We start from the raw sequence: 26433 nt of genomic DNA on the forward strand, positions 1-26433 counted from the left end.
CAGAGGCCCATTTCAAGTTTATGATTCTGAGGCTCTTGGGGACATGGTTTAGTGCTAGATTTAGGTTATGGTTGGACTCGATCTTAAGGGTCTCTTCCAACCAAAATGATTCCATGAGTGAACCTGGCAATACTGACACCACAAACGCCACTGCTTCTGCTCTTGAATTGTGCTGTTGCCCCATGCTCTGGAGGCTGATGGCTTCTGTCATGTCCATTGCTATAAAGCACTGGGATAACTGTGGAATTGGTGTTTTTAGCAAAAACCAGTACCCAGCTGGATGTGTGGTGTTTGGTTTATTTCTGCCGTATTGTATTCTCGGGCTTCTGTATGAGTGACCAGATTTGGGCTGCTGGTGGAGGTGACCGTGGCAATAGCGAGTGGGGCCTCCTGGAGACGCTGTGACAAGAGGTGCAGAGGGGCCGCGTAGATGGGGTCAGCGATGGGACTGTGCGCTCACTGTCATTGCTGCCTACACAGCTTATGCTGATGGGGACGTTTCTGAACTAACCACCCTAGTTCTTGATAATGCATGTGATATTATTCGGATCTGTATTGGGCTTTCACTAATCCATGATTTTTAGGAAGAACACAATGATAATGTGCCACTTTCCATTCTTAAAGTTAATCAATTCCTCTTTAGTCCTAGCTCTGAACAATTCAGTGGTATTAAGGAATCTTTTTTCCTAACAGGAACAGCAATTCACAACAACAGAAAAAAGTTCAGATTGGTGATGCTTTGGGAACAAACTTGCACTGACATTTTAACTGGGGCTGGTGTTGGGGACCTTCCTTGCTGGAAAACCCTGGAGGACTGGGTGGGAAGGTTTTCTTTTGGAGTGTCGGAGCTTTTCTCCACAGTCACCTCTGTCGGCTGCAGTGAGAAGGGAGCCGAGCCCGTGGCCGATGAGCCGTGGCTCTCCTCGTGTTCTATGAGAGTTGCCATAGGGACCAGGTTCTACTTATCAGCTCAAACAACTTCATGTATGATTAATGTTAATTGCCCATTTTGCATGGATGACTTTTTTCCTCCTGCTGAATTGGCTCTTGTTGCCTTTGATGTGGCTGGTGATCCAGTGTCCTGCAATGGTTAGACAAGTGATCAGTTTGCCAGCGCAGAGAGGAGACAGAATCAGGTTGCTGTGAGGTCAGAGTTTGCTTCTCTTCTTAAACACTGAGAGGTCAAGTAGAGTTTAACTACCATTGGCATCTTTGAAATGTTGTAATAAATGCCAAAGCAAGGAGATTATTTTAAATCCATGCTACAACTAAAAATCTTAGGGTAATAAAAGGAAATAACCTTAACTCAAATTATCAAGATGTTTATTGGTAAAGGCTTTGAAGAGTACCTTGCACAATCACTAGCATGTATTTTCAGGATATTTGAGGACAGCGTAATTTTAATTTGTGGTTCCTGTTCCAGTTTCTGGAAAGCAATTAAGATTTGTTTGTTTGTTTGTTTTTTAACTTCAAAGTACTTGCACCAGTTACTGCCACTATTATCAGAGCAATTTACACAGCACGTCGTATAGGACTTCTCTATTTCTCCTTTAAGCCTAATAAAATATGTTGCTATTGAAGAAATCTGTGATACATATGAGAGCTTCCTAAATCACAAGTCTAGCGTATTTTTATACCAAACAGCTCAAGCCTCATGGAATCAATAATTAATTTATTAACTGGATATCTTATGGAAAAAAAAAATCAGCAATCCTTGCTAGACTGTCTATTGCCAATTCATAAATAGTTGATGACAAAAATGAGAAGTGTAGAAGTAAAATTCAAATCTTAACGATCAAAGTATCGGTTACCTCATCTATCACAACTTGGAATAAATATATCACAGAATGTGTCATATCTCATTGACACTGCAAGACATAATGCTTTCCCTTGTTATCTAGCGAACTGCCAAGCCTACAAAGTTTATAGGCTGCTAAGATAATGTGCTGGTGGTAATCCACTTCAGTTGCAGAAATATGAAGTACTGTTGAAATATATTTCTACTTGGTTTATTCTTTGCTCTCCAGAGGACAGGATACTATTTCAGTTCCTCTAAAGAAGCCCAGAGAATGAAAAGCAAAACATCAGGATAAATTATGCTAAATGGTGGACTAGACCCCAGAGGAAATCATGCTTCTGTGGTACAGGATTCCTCCATTTATCTTACAAATGTTACATCTAATGTTAATTTCATAAAGGGAAAGCATTCAAAGATTCGTCTGATCCTTTTAATAATAGTTTTAGCGTTATAGTGTTATTTGTCAAACTCATACCATCATAACTTACTTTCCTAGCTTTGACAGACCATTCATACAGAAAATATTTTCGGCTACTAATACATAACATTTTATTTCACAGAACACAAATAACCTAGTAATTAAACTCCAAAACTTAACAAATAATTGCCAGCAAGCAATTACCATTCAATTAAAGAGTAATTACATGGTTATTTGTGCCCTGTAAAATAAAGCATTACTGAAATCAGTAATGCAATCAATATTTTAGCAGAAACAGGATGCTGCAGTGATGGACCTTTCAACCTGTGCTGATTAAATTGTCATCCAAATAACAGTTTCCTAGTTAAATCACCACATGTTTATTTGTCTTCATTAATATGCAAATTCACTTCTGATTCTAGTAAATCTCTTATATTTTAAAGCACAAAAGTAGAGCACTATCATACATCAACAGTGATGCGGTGTATATTTCCACTGATGAATTATGTTTTACAAAGTGTTGGTGAATTTGTGGATTTTCTTAAAACAGAGTCGTCTAAAATGAGCATAAAATAGAGTTATAAAAGATGGAGCTGATCAGGAATTTTAACAAAACCACAAAAATAGCCTTATTCTATGTTTTGATGCAAATTAAAAGTCCTTGGGACGTCTAGGGAATATATAGAACTTGGAGAAGAAAAATAATAAAAATAGCTCTCAATAGGAGTGGAAAATAAAGGAAAAACAGACATTAATGAATGATTTCTCAACATTTTACTACATTTATTTTAACTGTCAAATACACTGCTTAAAATGTAATTTAGTCTCTGACAAATTTAATTCCAAACAAAATGCAAAAACGAACAACATTCAGGGTTAGTTCATTTTTCTCTTTCAGAATTAGTGGCTTTTTGGGGGTGGGGTGGAGGGGGTGACAGGAGTGGCCGTGTAACCATAGTGTGACCACGGGTAAAAAACCAAAACCTCCCATCATCTTCACTTCTGAGTCATTGATGACCCGAGGGCTATTTGGTGTTGGTTTTGAGACGTACTAAAAGAATTTTAATCAGTATCGACTTTAGGCTGGCCAATTTATTTGCATTTATTTAGTAAAAAGTGTAAGTTTACTAATTTTATTAGTGAGAAATGGTATTGTACGTGTGGTTTAGTCACCATGGTCTTCACTCGTGACCATAACTCTTTTTCTTCAAAGTGTTTTTAAAAGATATCTATAAACCAGCAGTTTGTACCTGAAGTAACATCTCATTCAGAATTGAGTCGTTTTCCATTCACAAAGTGCTGTTAATGGCAAGTATAAAACTTATGGAGAGGTTTTAGAATCTCAAAAAACCATACAAAATGGTTTGAAGCTGAACGTTCCTGTTTGTGCTTCCTTTGTTATCAATGAGGGAAAGATTGTTCTGCCTCCTTGAATAAACAACTTTCTTGAATGAGATAAAGGAAAAGGTGAATGAAAACGCAGTAAAAGAGCAGGGCGACAAAAGATTAGGAGAAATAGTGTTAAATAAAGTTAATATTTGCATGCTAATAGTTACATAATAAGAAATGATGTCTTACTCTCCCCAAATGATAATTCTCCTTGCCTTATGATTTCTGTATTATTAGAACCAGACGAATAGGATTAACGGTGTTCACACGTGAACTACAGAACACGGTGTTGAAGACACCAACGGTTCTTTCTGATCTGGTAGACCTGTGGGCTGCGATTGTTTGCGCAGGATCAACAGTCACCGACATAAATTGGTGTCCCTGCAAAAACTGCATAACCAGGAGTGAGACTCAATTGTCTCTCTTCCTCCCCCTCTGAAATCTCAAAGAATAAATAAAATGTCTCTTCATGAAGTCTTTTAAAATGCTTTGTTTAATTTTTACAATGTTTTTCTTAGATTATTATCAACATATGGAGTTTTATGCAAAAGATTTGTTAGTATTTGAGCTTGAGGAGAGAGTTTTGTAGTTTTGTTGACTGAGCGTTTCCGTTACAGAAAGCTGCTAATTTTAGCTGTTTTGTGATTTTTTTCAGTGCCAACAGAGCACTGACACGTGCGTGTGTGCACACACAGACTTCTGGAATTCCAGACAGCAACAGTTCTTTTTTGTATAAAACCCCCACGTACCAGCCTAGTACTGTCTGTTAGACAAGGTTCTTGTGCAGTGGATGATTTCAGCAGGTGATGTTAATGGAGAATGCATATGTGTATCTACCTTCCTGTGAAACTCAAGCACTCTTATTTTAGGTTTACTTTATTACAGCCTCGTGAGTCTGGGCTCTTGTAGTAGGCTTTGCTACATAGCCATCGTGGTATGATAAACGAAGCATAAACCAAGAAAAATGGAAAAAGTACTGAATAATATGAAATACAAAATGGACAGAGCCAAAGCTAAGAAGAGGGAGGAATAGTTTTATAGAGATAAAATAATAAACCAAAAAAATGATTTTGTGCTACTTTGATGTACAGTAAAACAAAATAACGCTAGCAGACTGTGAAAAATGAACAGGTTAATGGTACCTCTGTGTAGGGTTGCTGGAAGTTGTCTTCATTGAAACGCAGAGTTTGTCTCACATTGATGGAGGGCTTTGCTTCTCTAAGCTGATAGAGTGAGGTTTAACTGAAATTTGTTTGTGAACTCGAAGTCATTTTGGAAATGCTTTCAATTCCAAGCTCATTCATTGTTGCAGCTTAGTTATTTTATACAATGTTTCGCTATATTTTCTCAAAAGCTCTGTTATTCGACAGAGTGAGATTTCTTGTGACCAAAGAGAAGCAGCGATACTTTTCCAAGCGTGAAGAGGTTGTATTTTTATTAGCTGGCTTGGGGAAGATTCGATTCAAATGCTTTTTGGTCTGCAAATCTCTGTAATGTGATGGCAGCTGTGTAGAATGATTACATGTACGCACGTTGTTGTAAGGGATAAATGTGGTAGTTGAAAACAATAGTTAAATTTAATAGGTCTGTAAACAGACCTTTAACATTTCGGATTAAAAACCGCGATCATAATTTTTAAGCTGGTCAAAGGATGGTGAGGTTTTTGACAGCTTAGGCTAACATTCTTGGGTTAACCTACCTGTAATAATTAAAAACACCAGCAAATCTGTAAAGCTGTCAGTTTTGGGAAAAACTCAGTGTTAAATTATTGCTGCGTCTTCAGAAGCAGGCGGTTATCTGCCACGGCTCACAAGGCGAGGTTTAAGATGGTCTTTAGGCAGCACAGCAGGTGGTTTGCCGTGGTGCGGGCGGGTGGCACAGGCAGCAGTTTCTGCTGAGACCCCTCTGCGCCAGCCCCTGCCAGGTCATGGGAGCTTTCTAGTAATTCATCTGACTATTATTTTGTTAATTATAAGTGCTCTTCGGCGGTTTGTTGTTAGTTCATTTGAAACCTATACAACTCCTGTATGTTTAATCACCTTATTTTTCTTTCTTCCTAAGCAAGAATTTTGAATATATTTTTGTGTATCATTGATGGTACACGTATTTTATACGAATCAATACCGTGTGTAATAAGCAAGTATTTCAAAAAGTAAATGCATTTTCATTTATCCTCTTATTTTATCAGCTCACGACCAGGAAGACCCCCCAAGCGTTCACTAGGAGTTGCGATCCAAGAAAATGCACGTCTGCTGCCCCATGGAGTTCCAGGCCTCTTATCACCAGGACTTATCTCTCCGACAGGTAATAAAATCCATCAGATGATCAGCCTCATCTCTTCATACTGCACAGCAGTTAAAATAAACTAATATTGATCTAACTGCCTTGTCCTTCAGGGCTTTTTCAGGCTTTACCAGAGGTTACGTTATTGGATTTTTTGAGTGTTCATGAAAAGTCTGGTTTGTTGCTGCAGTGACTGAAATCTAATGGATTTGTAATTTAGTTCTTTATTAATTGTAATTTCCTTACAGGAAATTCCATTAAATGTGTTATTTTAGTAAAAGAAAAAAAAAAAACCCTGAGAAAATGAACTATTGTCTCAGAGAGCCCTGTAGCATGCATCTCGTTCTTCCGAATGCATGTGTATTTTAGTTCTCGTGGGATATGAACAGCGTGGCTAATGCGTATTGTATTGTAACATCATTAATGTATGCTGGGAAGACAGAGAAATGCTTGTACGAATTATAGAAGAAACACTTGAAAAGCAGATAAGTCCACATTGCCACAGTGGATTGTACTTTAATAATCTGCATTTAATATCATCATATGAAAAAACTAGCGTGAAGATATGTGAAATTATAAACAAGCCCTAAACATAATTTAGTGCATAGTATTTTATTTCACATCATTAATTTATTAATAGAGTTTAAATTAAATCTTGTTGTATCCTGATGAGTTTTTTAATTTTTTATTAATTGCCGTGTGCTAAAGGTAAGTTTATTTTGGTAATAAAGCTATATTAACAGACTATATTCATAAAAGTAGTTGTTGAAATATTCAACGAGCTTAGCAGTTTTAGCAGTACTGTCAAAGTCCGGTCTGAATATATTGAATCTCCATAATAACCAAACTTAGTGAAGAGTTTAGCAGAATATAAAGTCATAGAACATCTTGCAGGAAAAGCAGAATTAAAAAAAATGATTGATAGGATCTAGTGACTTCTGTCCTGCTGTTGCCGATTTCTGTGCTTGCAGAACCCGTTGCCCTGTGGCCGAGCGCCCCGGCGGGCCTTGGGACCAAAGCCGAGATCTTTAATTTCTCCTGCAACTCCAGATGTCACAAAGACTTCACAGTGAATCAATAACCTGTATCACTGTGGAAGTAGGAATGAACATTCCTAAGCAATGGTCCCTGTAACCTTATCTGGAGTAGGTAATAAAGTTTGAAAGGATTTTTCTAGAGCCATGCACCGCAGCTGAGCTAGTGCAACTTCATGTGCTGTCCGTGTTTGTGGCAGGGACCAACAGCTGTGTTTTTACTCTTGCGAGCAGTTTATAAATGGGGGGGGTTTAGTAGCTCCGTTGTATTATCTGCTCAGGGATTCCATGGATTTGATGTTGTTTGTGTTACTACCAATAGACAGGAGAGCACAGGAGCAACCTTGCATTGGTAATTTCTTGTCAGAAACCAGAATATTCCTTATTGCTTTTCCATCCCGTGTGTGTTTGCAACTAGGACATCAAATTATGCAGGCTAGCACATTGCTTTAAATGGGGAAATATTTTAGGATGCAAGTGTGTGGAGTATACACAGTAAAACAGTATCATAGACAAATTCTGTGCCTCTCAGATAGTTAGAGTGTCATAGGGTTTGAGTAAAAGTTTGCTAAGTTGAATTTCTAGGTTGTTGTAAGTTGTGTGGAGTCTGAAGCGATGACTGGGATTCAACCCACTTGATTTAAGCCGCGGCGCGTTGCATGGGCAGATTGCCCCGGGGGGCTGTCTGTCAGCCAGGGCCGGGGGCGGCCACCTCCGTGACCCCGGGAGCCACCGGTGAAAACCTCTGCGTGACCAAGTGCCAAAAGTCACAGACAATGTGCCTCATGCAGCTGAAAGGGAGTTTCACGAGCAGCTTGTAGGCGGGAGAAAACGCGCGTTTCCGAAGCACCCCAGTGTCACTGAGGGCCCTGGACAAGACGGGTCCCCAGAGAGGAGGCAGCTCCACACTGCTCCAGCTCTGCGCTGGCGGCTTCACTGCAGGCCTGTCCCCCAGGAATCAGAGCTCCTGAAGTTTTGGGGTTGTTCTATCTTTTTCATAAAGAAAGAACAGTGTAAAAGTTGGGGGAATCACTGACTAAGGAAAAGTGACAAAAGAGCCAGTTGTAAATTTACTGGGGATTTGAGCTGTTGTAAACTTAATGGAGCTCCCGGGATATGAAGCCCCCATTAGCTTTATTTGTACCTATTTACACTTAATTACTGATGGCTCTGGTTGCCTTCCACACTCTCGCAATCAGATTCTTTCCTTTTGGCTGAACTAAGAACAAAATGCATTTTAACATTTCTCACAGAATAGAGGTTTTCCTTCCAGACTTCTGAGTGGTGGATAATAGACTGGGAGAAAAGTTTCAAGAGTATTAACCTGTTTTCTACAGGCTGAGTTTTAATTTGCTTATTTATGATCTTGCTTGCATATAATTGGCTCTGGTTCTTACAGTTTTGGCCCACAGAACTTGTTTGTAGAACTGAATCTGTGTGCTGCCCCTGCCTGCTCCCTGCTCAGTGACCTGGTGACTCATGGAGGTTTTCTGTGTGGAGCGCTCTCTGCTCCCACACAGTGACGGAGCAGGACCAGGCTGGGGCGGAGACTGAGGACAGTCATGGTAGGGCTGGATCCCTCCCTTCCAGTAGAGCAGATGCTGACATGGAGGCAAGAACGACTCTTTACATCTTGGTGACTTCTTTGGTTACCTGCTTCCTCTGACTGCAGTGTACTTGCCCAGAACATTTCTTTGGGATGTTATCTTGTCCACTCCTTGATAATCCCTGTCTGATCTTGCCCATCCTTCTTATAGCACAGATGTGCAGGCGGTTATGTTAATCTGCCTACATTGTTCTAAAAAAAAAACATCGAAAACCACTTCTTATGTGGCTACCTCATTTTCTAATGTGTCCAACTTAGCATCTGAATTGCATTCTTCTTCAGATAAGTTCATGTCAGTAACAGAGTCCACATCGGCAAATGCAGCATGATTCATCCACCCATTGCATTTTTTCATTTTGACCTTCTCTTTGCGCCCAGGCTTGCCCTTGGTTAGATGGATAGATCTCAAGAAGTTGCTGCTCTGGCTGCAGAGCTCACAGATCTGTCTGTAGAGGGTATTACAGAGCGATGATTAGTAACTTCCTGCAGTCTTGAGTGAGCCATCTGTGTTTCCACTCCTTGAAATGTGCTGTTATTTTCATCACCCATTTGGTTTGTGTCAGCTCAGTTTACATGGTCATTTTCACATAATAAACAGGTAGTTAAATTAGGCATACTGCATTTCCCAGTGTACAGGGTAATTTTTATACCTCTTGGCAAAGTGGACTACCACTACTCTGATGTACAAGTAATTTGTGAAGGAGCTGTAAGTGAAGCCTTGACCTTTTTAAATATTTGTAGGTACCTTCCACCTTTGGGGAATGGGAACATTTGAGTTACGATGAGACTAGAGCAGCAGGGTGGTTAAAACTGCTGTGATTGAGAAAGGTGAGGTGGTGTGTCAGGGCCGCATAAACAGCACAATAACTGTGCCCAAAATGCATCCTTCAAGAGCTGATATTTAAGTGCTGTCCATTTTATGTTAACTTAGGAGAAAGTGTTTTTCTTCTTGTGTTCGTGTAGGAAATGTGGAAATCAGCGTGGTGCCCTTGCCTGCTGTGAGGGCAAAGGAAAAATCCCGTATGTCACAGAGGGACGGTCATCAAAGGCTCAGTTCTTCAAACAATGCAGTGTGATGAAGTGACATGAACAAAAAGAGGCTTTATCTCCTGTTAATGTACAAGTCTTTGTCATCAGTGTATTTTAACAAGACAGCTGGGAATTATTTATGGAATAGATTCTCAAGGAAGCTTTAGGGTCTGAAGCAGCAGTTTGCTGTGTGGAGGGAAGCTCTAATCCGTTATATGATTTAAGCCATTAGTTCAGAAAACTGTTGATATGGAATGAAGCTGAAAGAGTAGTTGGATCTTTTGATAGTTATCCAAGCCAACTTAAGTCCTCCTGCCCTTCATTTAGTTCATCCCCAAAAAAGGTTAGAAAACCACTGTATGAAGTCTTCCTTGCAACGTCTGAGGCTGTCCCCAGTGTTAATGCCTCCTGATCAAACCCTCTGCCAGCATCTGTCGTCAGGTCTCTGCTGGTTTCTTACACTGGTCTGCCCAGGTGACAGAAGCAAACCACTTGCATTTCCAAATCTGTAAGATAAACTGCTGTTTGCATTGTCAGCTACATCAGTTTCACCTCACTTGAAGTGACTTCATTTTATTTAATAAACAGTTGAAACAGACAGTCTCCTTAGCTGTTTGTCTGGAGTTTTTAAGAATGTAATAATTAAAATATTGACCTGTTTGTACAGATATAAATACTTTTTCAGTGTAGTTTTGTCTTGTTAATAGTTGAAGAGAAGCTGTTGTGAACTGAATAGCTTAATGTAATTAATATTTTAGTGAAATTAATATTTTAATAACTAAACGAAGTCACATCATTGTAGTACTCAAATAAATAGAGTAGTTCACAGGAGTATGATAACTTCACATGTTACTTGAATTCAGCAGTGATATCAGCGGCCACTTAGTCTTTCTACAGAAAAAAGAGGGTAAACAGTATTTGTGGCAGTCTTCCGGCACTTAAATTTGCTGTATCCGTGTTAGGCAGCTTTCAAGATGTTTGGCATCCTGTTGCTGTTCATCAAGGTGGGCACAGCCCTGCTGATGTGCAGAGCTGCCGGTGGGAGCTCCCTGCTGCCATCGGCCACTGGGATCCTCTCCTCATGTCCATCCGAGGCTGGTGCTGCTCCAGTGCCCACCAGCCCCTCCTGGCTGCGGAGCTGTGAGATGTGCTGGGGCGCAGAAGAGCGCAGCGGCGGGGGCAGCAGGGACAGTCCCTTACGGGCTGCAGGCAGCGGATCTGCTCCACGGCTCGTGTTGGCGCAGAGGCCGGGCTTGTCCAAACCGGGCTCCAAAGGTTTGCCTCTCTCCTGTAAAGCCTGCTGCCTAGAAAGAGCTGTTGTTTGAGGAATAAGCATTCACTCAGGGTCACTTTGCAGAACACCTATAGACTGATTTCACCTCTCGTGGTGCTTGACGTAGGGCTGGCAGCTGCTGGCAGGAGTCCTGGAGCCTCTGAGTGCAGGAGCGGCCGAATGTAGCATTGAGGGAGTCCTGTCCATTCCCAGCACACCAAACTGAACATTTTTGTATGTTTACATCCTGTTTCTGTGGCTCATTTCACTGTTTACAATTGTCCTTTTTTTTTTTCAGTTGTTGTAGATGTCATTTTAAAGTTCCACTTGGAATGAGAAACATATGCATGACTTTGTCATTGTTGGCATTACCTGGCTTGGTAGAAATTATTATTTTTAATCAAAGGCAAACATGCTGATTAAGGATGCCACAACACTCCTCTGCCTATGGGGAACATTAACATTTTATAAATTGTTCTTGGTGACAATTCAGTAGTGAGTTACTTTGATATATATGGCTAATAAATTAATATGATTAAGTTAATGAGTAGTACGAGTGTTGCCAAACTCCACTCGTCGGGCTTTTAATGCTGCTCTACATTTGCAGCTCTAGCTTCCCCCTGTGGTGAGAGGATCAGTGCTACCTACGCACTGTCATTGTGATAAATGGCATATCCCACAGTGCCCTGCACTCCATCTGCTGTGTCCCCAAAATGAGAAATGTTTTATACAAATCACACACTCAGAAGCTCAAAGGAGTGTGGAAAGATCTATTTTTTCAAACAATAATAAAAATGCATACGTCTCTTTAGCAACTCTTCATTTTTACTGTCATAATGAATGCGTATAGCTTTGGGAAATGAAAGCTCGTGTGAGTAACATAGGAAAGTTATCCACCACACAGTAAAGCTGACAAATAAGTTACATGCTCACTCTTTTATTTTATCGTGAAATGTTCTTAGATAAAAAATTATGTTAGGACATCTATTTAACTGGATTTTAAAATTAAAGACCATGTGTGCTGCGTGATTGAGTACCACCCTGTCTCACACCAGCAAATTTTGGTGCTGAAGGGAGCGTGAATTGGAGTGAATGAGGAATGCAGGATCATATTATTACTCTATAAATACAGCCCTTCAGTAGAGTTCTGATAATCTGAAAACTAGATTTGGTGACTATGAGTCACTTGGTTCCTCTCTTTCCTTTTCTCTTTTAATATTATCTTTCTCTAGGGATCCATTTTTAGTGTCTGCTTTAGCTGGGTGGGATGTTACATTTTTGACAAATGAACAGTTAAAGCTGTTGAGAATTTACTGAATGGTTAACCTTGTTGTAAATTTAATTTACACATAGCCTCAGCTACTAATTATTGTCCAAGAAGTGTGGAACTCAGTAATATATTTTCATTTTTAAGCATTTGCACAAAAAGTTTTAGAAATTTGATCCTGCTGAGTTCCTACATCTTTTGAGATTACAAAGTTCAACCGCTGTGGTCACCCTGAGAGAATTAAGATTATATTGTCTTGACACTCAGCGCAAGTCTGCGCTGAATTTGTCTTGGTTTGCGGAGGGAAGGGGAACCATTTGAAAAAGCTGGCTGAAGTGTCACAGAGTTAGCAAAATCAGAAAGTTTTCATCTGTCTTTTTTTATGATCTGTGACATTCTCTCCTCCCAGCTTTTCTGTTGGCTTAGTCTCTGAAAGCACTGTGGTCTCTGATGTTCCTAATACCTGTCTGCTTCTCTCTGTCACACCTTTAACTGACTTTGAAACTGTTGTAGCTCTTCTAAGTCATCGTCAAGAAGTGGCTTGAAGTCCAAGAATAGTATCAGGAGATATGAGAGATTTATCTTCAGGATTCTCCATTTTCTGGAGGACTGTTTTGCCAATAACAACACTAACGTAATTGAATAGATTTGTTAGGTTTTATTTTCCTTTATGATAACATAAGTGGAACAAGTAGTTACAGTCTGAAATGTTTTCCATTCAGTACCTTTAACCAGTATCACAGCAAGTGACTTCATATTGTACAGTCTTGCATTTTAATATAAGAAGTTGTTTTTTGGATTCATTGAAATTATATTGTCATTGAAGAATGTTTACAGTCAGGCTACTGGAGAATGTCTTGTTGCTTTAGCTGCTTACAAGGCTCATCAAATGTGCTGTAGGGTGATAATCCTCTGGTAGGCAAATCAGGCATCTTCAGATTCTGGGCTGTTACCATGGCTGACATAAGATCTATTCACGATTTTCCATTTTGAAAGAAGCATAGTTACTGCTGACAGCAGAAATTGGAATATTATGGCATACAACATCAGAGGTAAGAGGCATGGATCCTCACGGATAGCCTTACTCTGCTTTAGATTTATCCAGCAGGATTTCAGAAGACTGGTTAAGCTCAAGATATCTGCACACACTTACACTTTTATTCCTGTGGCTTTGAGAGGTAACTCTATAACTATTGAAATACATATAGTTGTAACTGGCTGGATAACACATTTAGTTGCATAAAAATGTTGATCCATCATCTACTTGCAATGCTAAAAGTCTACTACATTTACAGGAATAATATTCTCTTAAAATGCAGCATTCAAATCTATATTAGATTTGAGTAGTGTGGTTTCCTAAAAGAAAGCTTCGTAAGGCTGAATTTTGGAAAAAAACTCACTATAACAACACTGCTGCGAATTGTTCAGCAAGCTAGGGAATAAATCTCATTGGATTAAAACAATAAGTAAGCATGTACTGTATTTAAATCCAAGTATTTCCATAGTTAGGATTCTGGTCAGGTTATTAAGTACTTTTAATGTAATTGAACAGCTGTTGTGCTTCAGTCCTTGTCATACAGACCTCTGGAGTCCTAACCAAGTGAAATACTTCAGTCTGTTTCTGAGACTGGGCAAACAAATAATCCCATTGATTTGGGTTGGATTACTTGTTTGCTTAAACATAAATGTTTTGCTGCTTCCTGTAGTGTTTCGGACAATGTGTTCTGTAAGGATTCTTCAGCAAAACTGAGAATTCAGGAAGTGTCTGTGTCAAACCCATTCTCCCTTCTGATTGTCATAGTGGTTGTCACTCTTCTGCTGTCTTGGGTGGACTAGGGTTTGTGAAAAGGAGCAACAGGTTTTTTCAGAAAGGAATTTGAAAAAATATGAACGAAATGGGTGCTGATTGGGAAGTCACCTGAAAGATGATGGTTATTTGTTCTTTTCTGGTCACATTGAGCAGCCCACAGTGATGGGAACAGCTTGCACTTGGAGCCCAAGGTGATAGATGGAAATCTGTCTTGTCTGAGGATGATTTGCAAAATGCTGGTTCTACTTCTCCTGGAGTTGAGGCTGGGATAACACATTGGTTTTGCAGTGGGGAGAGCTTCCTATGCTGAAAGCAAGAGGGTAAATGTTTTCAAATGAGGCAAAGAATGTGAGCCTGTCTATGTAATGTAGTGAAAAACCACACTGGTGATCTGGGAGAGACTTTGGCATATTTTATACGTGTGTGCAGCAAATGGAGAGAAGCAGGTGTAGCGAGGAGGGCTGCCCACCGCTCCTTCCTGGAGAAGCTGCCTGTGCTTTGTTACACACAAAGTGCACTGGCTGTGGTTGGCGTTTCCTCCTGCTCAAGAAGAACGTGCTCTTCTTTCAGCCCTTCCCAAGTGATAAAACACGATGCCAAGTGCTGGCAACAAATTAGAATTCATGATGAAGAGGAAACATCTCTTAGCATTTTGAAGAGGCGCACACTTTTATTTTGAAGCTCGCATAACTAAAACAGATTTCGTTGTCTGATCATTCTCATTAAGTGACTGGGACCGTGTTAGGATTTCACTGGAAATGTATTTGTATTATATAAACTATTTTGTCACAGTCAACATTAATTGGTGTAAAGAAAAGCAAGCTGACTTAATGAGTACAGTAATATATGCCATCATTTCGCAGACAGGCATGCTGATGGCAACTGGTGTTGCTGCTACCCTCTTGTACCTGTTTTAAAGATAAATGTAGGAGCAGAGTTCAGGAGGATTCAGTTGAGAAACTGAATTATTTCTGAAAATTTTTTGCAAAGAAAAATAATTCCTAGAGCTACCAACATCCTGTGACTTGAATATGAAAAGCTTTACTTCACAAAGAGAAGCATTTCATATAATACATGCCTGAATGTAAATGACAGACATTTTATTAGGAAAGGAAAGCCTTTATTAAAATATAATGATCTACATTGTTTTTATGTAATCTAATGAATAACAGTAAAAGCCTGAGAAATGAGCTGGAAAAGGTAGAGTACTCTCCCATGAAAGTGAGCTATGATAACCTTTTTGTAATTCTTTAACATGTTGAGAGAGTATTTCTACACAGACTTATTAAATTAAGCAAGGTCACCTTTTCATTTTATTAACAGATTTAGTTTGCCAGATCATGGACTTCGGTTCTGACAAATGTGGATGAGTCATGCAGTAACATATGTCAAGTAGAAAATTGGTTATAAAATGTTAAATCGTGTTGATACACATTGTATCTTTGTTTTTACCATAGCACAATTGTAAAAAATAAAATGCTTAATTACTGTTTTTCACATTTGCATATTGATTGGACACGCTTTAATAGTAATGGTATTTCTAAGTGGATTATCTATCCTGACCGGGGCAGTCTTAATGTAATATTTGCATGAAGGGAAGAAAATATTATTTTCCATAGAAATATAAAATTCTGTTCTTTTGACATGCAGTATACAATCATTACTTTGAAAGGTTACCTATAAATATAATAATAATCAGTGAAACTGGTCATATGCTTAAAGATGAGCACATATATTGCACTGATCATTCTGACCTCAGTTCAACAAAACAGGAATAAAACTGACATCACATCATGCAAGTTGTTCATATCCATTCCCAGATCTCTGCATGTATATTACAGTCTTTTTAATACAAAATCTTGCTGTAATTGTTTATAAAGAATTTCATAGTAATTTCTAGTTAAGACAGAAAATGTCATTTATATGTCCAGTCTCTTGGAATTACATCTTTTCTATGTTTGCATCTGTCACCTCTTTTGACTAAGCAACGCCTAAGCTCTTTGCTGGTGTGTGTAACAGAACTGAGAGAACACCCCCTCCCAAACTCTATGTAAACAAAGGAGTTAATAGATTGTTTTCCTATTGCGTACATGGTTTCAAATGAAACCAGGCTAGCGTACAGATGGGGCTGAATCTCCGTGTCGTTGGCAGCCCCATGGCGCCGCACACACGTGCAGAATTCGCTGCTCTGGCTGGGCAGGACGCGGCGGCGGTGCAGCCCGTGCAGAGCACTCGGCCCCGGCAGCCGCGGAGCAGGTGACTTGATTACACTGAAATCAGGCAGAAAATGTCCTCTTCTGGCCACTCGAGTGCATCAGTCAAATTATCGAGTGGCAAAACTAATTCTATGCCTTGGGCCATCAGAGCTGCCACTTCCTATAAGTCAAGCCTTCACTTAGTGTGAAATTGTTTTTTATTTTATTCTCTTTCATTTATTATGCTTATTTCAGCTAATCCACTTACTGAATGTGAATTACCCAGTTACTAAAGCTGTTTCAGATGTGCAGCCTTTTCATGCTTTAGTGGGGAAATATGAGGAATGCTCTCCTCTTAAGGCGCTCCCAACTCTATTATAACCTATACAGTTACAGTAATATTTCAGTTTTTCAGATGAGAACTTGAATGAGGAGGAGAGTTTGATTATGATTTAAAATTAACTAAAAGTGTTTGTGGTTGAGCTATCTTTTAAAAGCAGATAAAATTCAGACGGGTCACATTTTCAAGAACTAGAAACAGATCTGCAGTGAGTTGTAGGCCATTAAGTACCAGTTAATTTGAAAGAGTTTGACAGAACAATATTCCCTTGGAAAGCATTGAATATTGTTTTTAGCATGAAAATATTGCTTTAAATTCTGGCAGAAACAAAGCTGAGATCTGCTTAAAGCACTCATACAGGTGATATACCCTAGGCAATACTTGGGTATGTAATTCTGTCCAAATGGCAATCCCTCATTTAACTGTGCCCTCTGGTACACAGCATTAACATTTTCCAGTAAAAGAGGAGGAAAACATATGGAGTCTTTTATTTCAAGCAAAGAAAAATCAAAAAGAATAATGAGAATAAAGAGTAAAATGCCTGTGGTGATGGGCAAGGGATGTTACAGGGGAGTTGCTACAGCAGAGTGCATCAGAATAGAAAAACAAAAGCAGCCAGCAGGCACCTCCCATAGGCACCTAACCATAGGTTTCCTATATGTACAAGTACAAAAATACGCATATGTATCAGATGCTAAAACAGAGGCATGATTCAGGAGCAACCAGGTATATTGTTTTAACTGACATTCACACAGCTCTTTGAGCTGACACACGTCTTGGGCAGTTGAGGGGACTTGAAGGGTGGAAGGAAGTAAAGCGGAGCCTCAAAAAGCAAAGTTGAAAGGATCATACTGTGATTAAGATGGATGCATTGCTGACAGTGTCAGAGCAACAGCTGCTAAATCTAGGAGGCACTTGAAAGACTCTCTCTGTTTTGTTATATATGGAAGTCAATAGGTTATTTGGGCAAAGAACACCCTATTATTCAAATTCAGCTGACCCAGAAAGCCTTGCCATCTTTCAATGGCAATTCAGAGGGCTTTGCCATTTAGACAGTGGTTTTGGTATTTCCCAGTACAAAATTGTTCTGTGTAGTCTTATATGACATATGGATATATTGATCTCAGGTTTTTCTCCTGAAATATATTAGATTAGTCTGTGTGCTTTAGAAGGCTATTTTGTGTTTGCACCTGGGTTAGATTGCTGAAAACTTGTCACCAGAATCTCTCTTTCAAACGTATTAAGCATCGAGGAAATGTACCATAAATTGTTTTGGCCTTCCTGTTTTGGAACTGCTTCATTAAAATTTTTAATTACAGATAATATTTTTTTCATAGTAGCTTATCACTCCTACATGGTAGCTAAACATGTGTCCTAATCCTGTTGAGAATTTGTGTTTGCTGATGGAAAGTTTTCACTGTAGACTGTGCATAGGAAAATATCCTGAGAATAGGTTTTTGCCCATTGATACGGACATGTCCTTCCCTTTGTGATGTGTCTGTCTTGATCTCCATTTTTCATTCCATCATATCACTCTGCCTTTCCTCTTTATTTTTTTGCCCTTGACTTTTATGTCTACACTACAATTTGTGTTGACCTTGAGGTTGCCCTCAATTAGCTGAGCCATTTCAGTATCGTGGCCTACACCAAAATCCTCTGCAATGTGCTTCTGATTTGAAAAGCAGAGCCATCCTGGAAACCGGTCTGTGACCATTTTTCTTTTCCTAGTGTTAGTGTTTCTTTCCAGGCAATAAAGAGAAGGAGTGATACAAAAGAGACAAAAATCAGAAGCAATAAATCATAGGATCGCTGCTGGTGGGTTCCTGTGCTTGTGCCTGCAGAGTCTGTGCCACCTGCAAAAGGAGGAGGATTAGGAAGGGTTTGGATGAGAGAGATAAATCTTACCCATGAAAGTTCAACAAACATCTCAGGATGAAAAGAACGGCTGCCAGGGATCAAAATCAGGAATATGATGAATAGTGGGCAAACCGCAGGTGAGGCTGGGCTCATGTCTGACCCTAAAGGGAGGGTGTTGGGGTGGCCGGACTGCAGCAAGGTCGGGTTCTTTGCTCTGTCATTGGCGGCAGAAAACCCAAACCTGCTTGTACATCTCCTGCCGTGGCTTATGGATGGAAAGCCAGTGTTGGCCACTTGTCCTTGCCTGTCTTTGGTCTCTATTGGAATTTGTTCTCTGGACAAATTCTGCACTGATGACACAAACCTTGCTGTCCCATGGTGGGTGGCTTTGGCTTGTGAGTAGGCAAAGATGAGGACAGGTTGTATTGTTATCATGAAAGATGCGGTACCATCAAAGGATGGCCTTTGATCTCCTTGATGACTTTCTGTTCTTTTTTTACCTCTTATTCTTATCATGCATCAGGTATTTTTTTGTTTTTCAGATTGTGATCTGTGGAGCAGCAATGATCCAAATGTGCGTTTGTGTAACATCTTTCTAGAACTTCTGTGCTTACACAGTAAAAACTAGAGTGAGATGGAAGTAGTTTACTAGATAGTAAAATATTACTTAGTTTTAGGATTTACTACCTGCGTATTTTCAAAGACTACGATGATTAACGGCTGTGTCAATGGATGAAGGAGCCGGTCTTGGTAGTGAGCTAATTTTCTCAGTTCTCTAGCTCAAGAAGACCATACTGGTCTTTGAAAGAATGAGTGAGTTGTGACATCTAATGTTATTACTCACATGTCACACATTTTTGCTAGATGACAGCCAGTAACACAACTATAATACTTGCATCTTCTGCATGGTCAAATTCTGGTTTTATACGTCTCCTGCGAAGTAACAAATGGAAATTCAGCAATGGATTTTGTGGGATGCCATTCATTTGCAATTGGAAGGACAGTTAAATATTGTGTTGAAATGATTTTTCACAAACACCAACTAAAGGGCTATAAGTATAGCATGAGCTTTTTAAAATGTGCTCAAGAAAAAGTAAATTGTTTCAGGCACATCTTTAATTATTTTTTCAACTTTATGTAGATTTTAAATTTTATTTTATAAAACAAAAGATGTTTCTTTTGTGTGTCTGAAATCAGTTATCAAGATTAGTCATTTGAATGCATCAGGTCTTGACTTGTGCTTTTATAGCGAGATTCCATCAACAAGAAGTTAAAAAAAAAGTATAAATAACTTCCTGTTAGTTTTTACATTTACCCAGATTAAAAACAGAACTTTTACTGAAGTGAAATATACATGCAGTGTTGGTTAACCTTGGTTTAATTGTGATTCTGAAGGTTCATGAGTTAAACTGGTGAGATAGAGCAGGTTGATATTGATATTGTCAGTCCGGACTTCTAATGGTGTCAGTATTTACTATGATCAAGTACCCTATGTTTGCCTGTTTCTACACATTTGCAAGAAATGACGTGAGATCTGTGCTAGTCCTAGATATTTTTTTCTCTAGCACCTGATCACTTCCCCTACATTAATTTAAGTCTTAGTAAAACTGGATTTCTAGTGTAAGTATTTGTGATTATGCTTTTACTTTCTGTCTTACTTGGAAAAACGTCCAATTTCATATTACCTTTGCCGTTAAATAGACTGAGAGCAGTTCATAAAGACAGAACATTTTGCAGCATTACTTGTATTGAGGGGAATGCAGGGTCAGAATTACGGGGAATTCAGTGGCAACTTTGGCAGGAAGAGTACTTGGGATGACAGCAGTTAGTAAGGATAATAGGTTGCTGGTCACATCTTGATTTTGGAAGTTTCGGTAAAAGCTGTCATTCCGGAGATGCGGTTGGGGTTTAGCTGGTCACTGGACATGGGCAAGGCAGGGATATGGCCTGGGATGGCTGAGCAGGGACCCAATGGACGGTTCCACTTGTTAGGCGGTACTGTCTCCTCTTCTATGACATCCTGTGAGAAGGGGATGACTTGGCCGTCGTAACAGTTTTAAGCTAGATCCTTCACGGCTTTTCTGGATTATCTGAAGGAGGGTTCTGGTGGTTGGGTAATATTGTGGTAGAAGGTGTAGAAATGCCTGCGTGCCTCTGAAAATGAGAATTTGTGGTATGACTAAATGTTCCCTTGTGTGTTAGTTGCATTTATGTGAAAGTACACTGCAGTGTCTTATTTTCTATATTTCTTTTTCATTCTTTGCTGAGGATTTTATTGGAGAGAATTAGCTGTGTAATTATGCATTAATCAGATTAACTTCCGATTTTTGCTTTTGATAGGAATGACTTATTTCCTCAATTTGAGGCATTCATTCTGATCTACGGTGAACAATATCTATAGGCATAAGGGAATTGAAATATCTTCTCCGGGTTAGTTTTAATTTTGCTTAATGGGTGAAGGAAGATGAAAGGCAACCTCTTCCCCAGGGTTATTTAACATTAGAACTTGAACCTAATTAAGAGATTTGAGATCTTTTTTTGTATAAATTGTTTTAAGAACTGAAAATGTTTAAGGCATCTCCTAGGGAGAGGTGCATGGCTCCCGGCATAGGAGTCTTCTGCCATCCCATCACCATTGTGCTGTTTTTCTGTGTGTTTGGGTTGGGAGTGTGAGGTGTCTGTCATCTTGCTTCCACTCCTCTGAAATGATGGCAACAGTTGGATTATACCACGTGGGAAGTGAGAAGGTTGATTAGTCAATAGATGTGAAATATGTAGTTGATGGGAAATGTATATAGTTCAGTGATACCATCATTACCAGTCATGTCTTTAAAAAATCTTGCACTCAATTTTAGGGCATTCTACCTGCATAAGAATAGCGAGAGCAGACTTCTACACTAAAATTGTGGAGAGCTATTTTGGATTAATTAAAGTTACAGTCCCTCAACATTTGTATTCTATTTGGAATGTCACTTCCAGTAAGGTTTTTAAAAACGTAGTGGTGCAAATGGAGAAGTTTCAGCAAATATTAATGTAACAATGAAGACTTTTGTTACTCATTAAGCCATTTCTTGATGTTTCCTGATAGATTTTCATCTAAACACTTGCTAATCCCAGAGCTCTGACACGCCGGGCCTGCTGAATTAGGCCAACCACTCCTACAAATAGCTACTGCACATGAAACAGTAATCATTGCTTTCCAGTCTATTATTAGATTAACTTCAGAGGGATTGCTTTTTTCTCCTGTGAGTTGATGCATAAATGACATGCTTTACCCTCCAATAAATCTAACAGCAGAGTGGCTGTGACATGATGTTCATACCCCTTAGTCCCATGACAGATTATTTTTGATTGCTGCAGAAGTTTACAGCAGCTTGAAACCATTAGAATTTAAAGGCATCATTGAAATTTTACAGCGTACCTGACTCAGACACAACAGTTTGCAGCGTATGGGCTCCACGTTGTGATTGACCGTCACGGGGAGTCTTACTCAGCTCCACCAGTCCCCAGCTGTCGTTGGGAGGAGGAGAACAGTCTCAGGACACTGCACCTTGGCCGTCTCTCCTGGGAAAACATACGTGTCTGTGCTTAATACTCCTGTGCTCAAAACTGTCACCTGGAGACAGTCGGAAGAGCTGAACCCATGTGGAGACCACGTTGTGCACACACAGCACTTCGTGTACTTGCATGGGTGAACATACTGAGAAACATTTGAACCTTTGTTGCTTGTTAACCTTTTTAAAGATTTGTGTATTGCTGATGGTCGCTTTTCCACCCACTTAGCAAGAAATAGAAGTTTGCGTTGTTAAAGGGTAGTATTAGGTTTAGTAGCATATATGTGCTTTTAACTGTGTTCTCTTTTTCCAGATTTAAGAACTTTGTTTTTTCCTGGTGAAACCCAGATAAAGTTTGCAAAGCTCAAGACTCTTCAAATCCAAGGTGTTTACTACTATTTGTGAATTAATGCCCGTATTTGGCTCTTGTTCTAAACTGCGTTTATCTGTTGTTTCATACAGCCGTCTTTAATCTGCTGCTTTTAGACATAAGAATCACAACTATAAAAATGCTATCTAACCTAATAGGAAGATAGTAGTTGATTTCAATTGCTTTATATGTGTGTTTGTACGTACCTAAATAGCATCATATCAAATTAAGCTCCATAGAGTTCCTTAAATCTCTCAATAGATTTCTGTTCTCTCTGCTTCCTAAAAAAAAAGTAGGTCTTTTTCATCTCCTAAAAGCTTTGATTTTGTATTTTGGACAATGAGATTGAATTTGTTGTGGAATTCTTAAGCTCTATAGTTCTATACATCAATGTGTTTATAATCTTTTTGGAAATAGGACTGATTTTATTAAGGTAAATATTTATGCTCTAAGAGGAGAATAATTGAAAAAAATACTGAGAATGCATTTGGAATTTCCTAATGTGAACTTTAACTACAGACCCTCAAGCACTAAAGGCTATGCTCATTAAGTTAGGAAAGATAATTAATACTTTCTGTACCCAAGCATGTATTAAATTTGGTCATAGCAGAACATCTTGACATTTCGGTTCAGGTATTTAGAGCATTCATTCTTGGACAGTGTTTGAGTGTTTTCTTAGCTGAGCTGCCTCACTTCAGTCTGGTTGTGCCTGGTCTACACGCTGTTGTTAGGTCGGTGTAGACAAGGCTGAGCAGGTTTTGTGGTCCTGTCCTCGCAGGAGTTACCTCTTGTCTTTCATGAGGGTGTTTCTGCCTATTTTGTGATCTTTAGTTTTATAAATGGTGATGAAATTGTAATCAGTTAGGCTCTGTCTCACAAAACCTTCCACAGATGAAATAAAAGGTGTTGACATTACAGGGGACCATACAATGTTGGAATTAGGCCATTTTTCTTCTGACCTGTGTGAGTCAAAACTGAAGGGAACTCAGGATTAATCCATTGTTTATATCCATATGTAACCTTGCAACATGTGGATTAAATCTTCTCTGCACCTGTAGTATAACATTTTCCTCATGCTGCAGAATAATGCCTTAACTAAAACCACAGCAGCTTTCTAATGACTTCAAAGAAATGAAAAATCACATTCAAGTTTAAAGCATTTTATTGTTTGTAATTTTTAGCATAGTGCATAATAAATGTAATAACTGATGAGTTTAGTAGAATAATCTCTATTACCATATGCAAGAAACATGCTTCATAAGTTATATACATCTCTAGGAACTGTTAACTTTTATGGAATTTGCTGCAGCAAATCATTCTGGGAATGCTGTATACTTGTGTTTTCAATTGAGGCGCCAACATTTGGTTGAAGTATCTTCTGTAACTTCTATCGTCCCATAATTTCCTTCAGAGAAAAGAGAGAACAATCTGCGTGTTGGGTGGGAGGATGAGGGAATGATAATTGAAACCATGTCATAAAAAGATAATTTAGCAAAACTATTAGTTTTGGCGTTTTTTACAATTTTAAGCCTATTATTTTTAAAATTACTTCTGTATTAAAAAGGCTGTAAAACTACGCTGAATGTCAGCACATTGCATCTTAATTCTCATTTTCCTTTGCATGAATAGTAAAATCTTTATAAATTGAAAACTAAAATTAATTGAATAAACTTCAGTTGAACATTTTTATGTTTCTGCTTGAATTTAAAAAAGCAGATTGTAGATGTTTTCAAGAACATTTAATGGTTTCTAACATTGACCACACCTCAAACACAGTACAGGAAAAAAGTGCTGATGGAGGGAAACAAAAACCAAGAACAAATGTTAATTAGTGTTGTATGATTTACAGCTGTGTTAATTGCTGCGCTGGAGTTGCTAACACTTGCGTCTGTGGCTAAAACATAGTTCTCCATCCAGTAAAACACCATTATCGGCAATTGCTTTTTCAGCCTTGCAGCCGGCGAGCTGCACCAGTCAATGTTTCACTTCATTGTGCTGCTGAACTGGACATGGGTGCTCAACAGGAGTTGTCTCCCCCAGCCATCCCACAGGTTCTCTTCTGTTTGATATCTTCTTAATAGCTTGAATGATAGTCTGGCATATGTTTACAGCTTACGCCAATGGAGAACTTGGGAAGGGAGGCTCAGAATTAAAAATGATCTTTAAAAATTGAACAGGTGATTTAAGACTGGTAAAATGAAATTCGGTAAAGATACCTACAGTAGGTGGCAGCTGGGAAGGAGAAATAAGCATAAATATAGACTGTGATCTATCTGGCCACGAAGCTGAATGAGAAAAAAAGAATCTAGAGGTTAAAGGGGATCACAAATGGAATCAGTTGCTTGTGGTTTTTTTGTTTTGTTTTTTAAAGAAAAAAGCTAGTTCTTACTGTGCAGTGTATTCAGTATATGTGCAGCTGTGCTGGTGTGCACAGTGCAGAGGAGCCTGTGCTGTAGCATCCCACTTGCAGAGAGCTTGATCCTCCTCGCTTGGAAGAGTTTTGTGATGTCTCTTATGCTGCAAAACCAAATGCCTGTTGTTACACGTAGTGGGCTTTAGAGCACAGGATGAGGTGGAACTGGGCTGTGACAAACAGTCACTGGAAAGCACAGAAGGCAGAATATCAGCAACTTTTCTGCATCTCAGAAAGGTACCAAATGCTTCTTGTAACAGCAAGAGGGCTGTTTATTTACTTTTCCCATCAGTCCCTAAGCTGGAAGTGATGTTTCCTGCAATTTCTGAGCCAATGCTGTGGCTTAAATATCATTGACTTCTCCTGGTCTATCTTAATCATTAATGGTTGGCAAACTCTGAAAGTGCCTCTGCTTTTCTGAAGTTGAAAACAGCTGCAATCTATTCAGTATAATAGAAGTCACAAAACAAGCCTAATATATTAATTAGCAGACATGCAAACCAAAGGTGTTACCTTTCAGTTGTTTCTAATGGCTAAAAAAGGTTGTGATACAGTACGAATCATGTTCTGTTACCCTAAATTTTCCAAAAGTTTTATGATTTTCGGGGAATCTAACATCAACTTAAAAGTATAAATGACTGTAGCAACAAATGTATAATAGCATTTAGAAAATCCATGATACTACTGTATAAACAATGTGTTTTCATATTAGTATATTAATATAAATAGAACAACTGTTTATAGAAAAAAAAATTGTTGTTATTAATGACAGTGAATGAAAAAATATTAAAAATCATTAAAAATTTTTCTTGACATTCCTGACCTGAAGACTGGGTCTCGGGAAGGCATTAAATGGATTAGTGCCAATTTGCCAAAGATTAAATTACATTACATTTTAAATTAAAAAGATTTCTGAATCCATATGTAACAGGTTTCCGTTAGCCAATCTTATATTAAACCCAATTACAGGATACAAAGTGGGACATCATGCGGCAGTTAGACTGGTGTAAACTTTTTATTTCTTATTGATGTTTATTGCATTCTGTAAGTCAATACACATATATATTTAAAGCTACTGAATAATTGATGCTTATGAACTTCTTTTGCATCACCATGAGATGCTTTAAACAACTTTTGCATGCAGATACATTTGAAATGATGTCTTTTGAAACAGTTTGAGTAGTTTCTTGCATGTTTACGTCTCTGAATGCTGCCCATGGCAGCTGTCAAGGTAAAAAGATCCAAACCCTGTAACACGGAGTTTGCCGACCTTGCGAGGACAAGGAACTTTTTTGCGGCTGTCGTCTTGGCATTTTAATTCACCTCTGTTAGGCTCCTAAAAATCAGTTACAAATGAGATCATGGCACAAAGTAGTTTTAGCTGCAGTGGCCTGTGTTTATGAAAAGTGACGAAACTTCCTATTACTTATTATCACATTTCCACCCCATCTGACTTTGGGCCACTTCAAAGGTGTGTAAGAACCTCATGGGCTCATGTCTTGCTGACCCAGTAGTAAAGCCAAGTTTGAAGTATGTGCTTCTGAATTTAAATATCTGAATCTACATTGCCTAAAACTGGGAGGTTCCGCTATTACTTTAATGTATTTTCTAATTTTATAAGAAAATATCTATTTTTTTTTACGAATCAGAGACATGTACATGCAGCATACACGAAATTCTGCCACTTTATTGGCCCCTTTTTCTTGGGTGTGCACAGACGTGCACACACGCGAGTCAGAGCCGTGCTGACGTAGCTTTTCTGCTTGCTATCAGTTATAAATGCCGGGATTACCTGGG

At 38.9% G+C, this 26433-nt stretch overlaps 1 protein-coding gene across 3 annotated transcripts in view; it reads left to right on the forward strand.

The window, feature by feature from the left end:
• DACH2 (dachshund family transcription factor 2) overlaps nucleotides 1–26433 on the forward strand; it is a 252170-nt gene that overhangs the window by 117921 nt on the left and 107816 nt on the right. For all 3 annotated transcript variants that reach the window (XM_065077857.1, XM_065077858.1, XM_005512245.4), the window contains exon 2: nucleotides 5794–5909. In XM_065077857.1, coding sequence (XP_064933929.1) covers nucleotides 5794–5909 — 116 coding nt within the window. The remainder of the gene's footprint in view (nucleotides 1–5793; nucleotides 5910–26433) is intronic.

Source organism: Columba livia, chromosome 12 (genome assembly GCF_036013475.1).
Source record: "Columba livia isolate bColLiv1 breed racing homer chromosome 12, bColLiv1.pat.W.v2, whole genome shotgun sequence".
In the NCBI taxonomy this organism is placed as follows: domain Eukaryota; kingdom Metazoa; phylum Chordata; class Aves; order Columbiformes; family Columbidae; genus Columba; species Columba livia.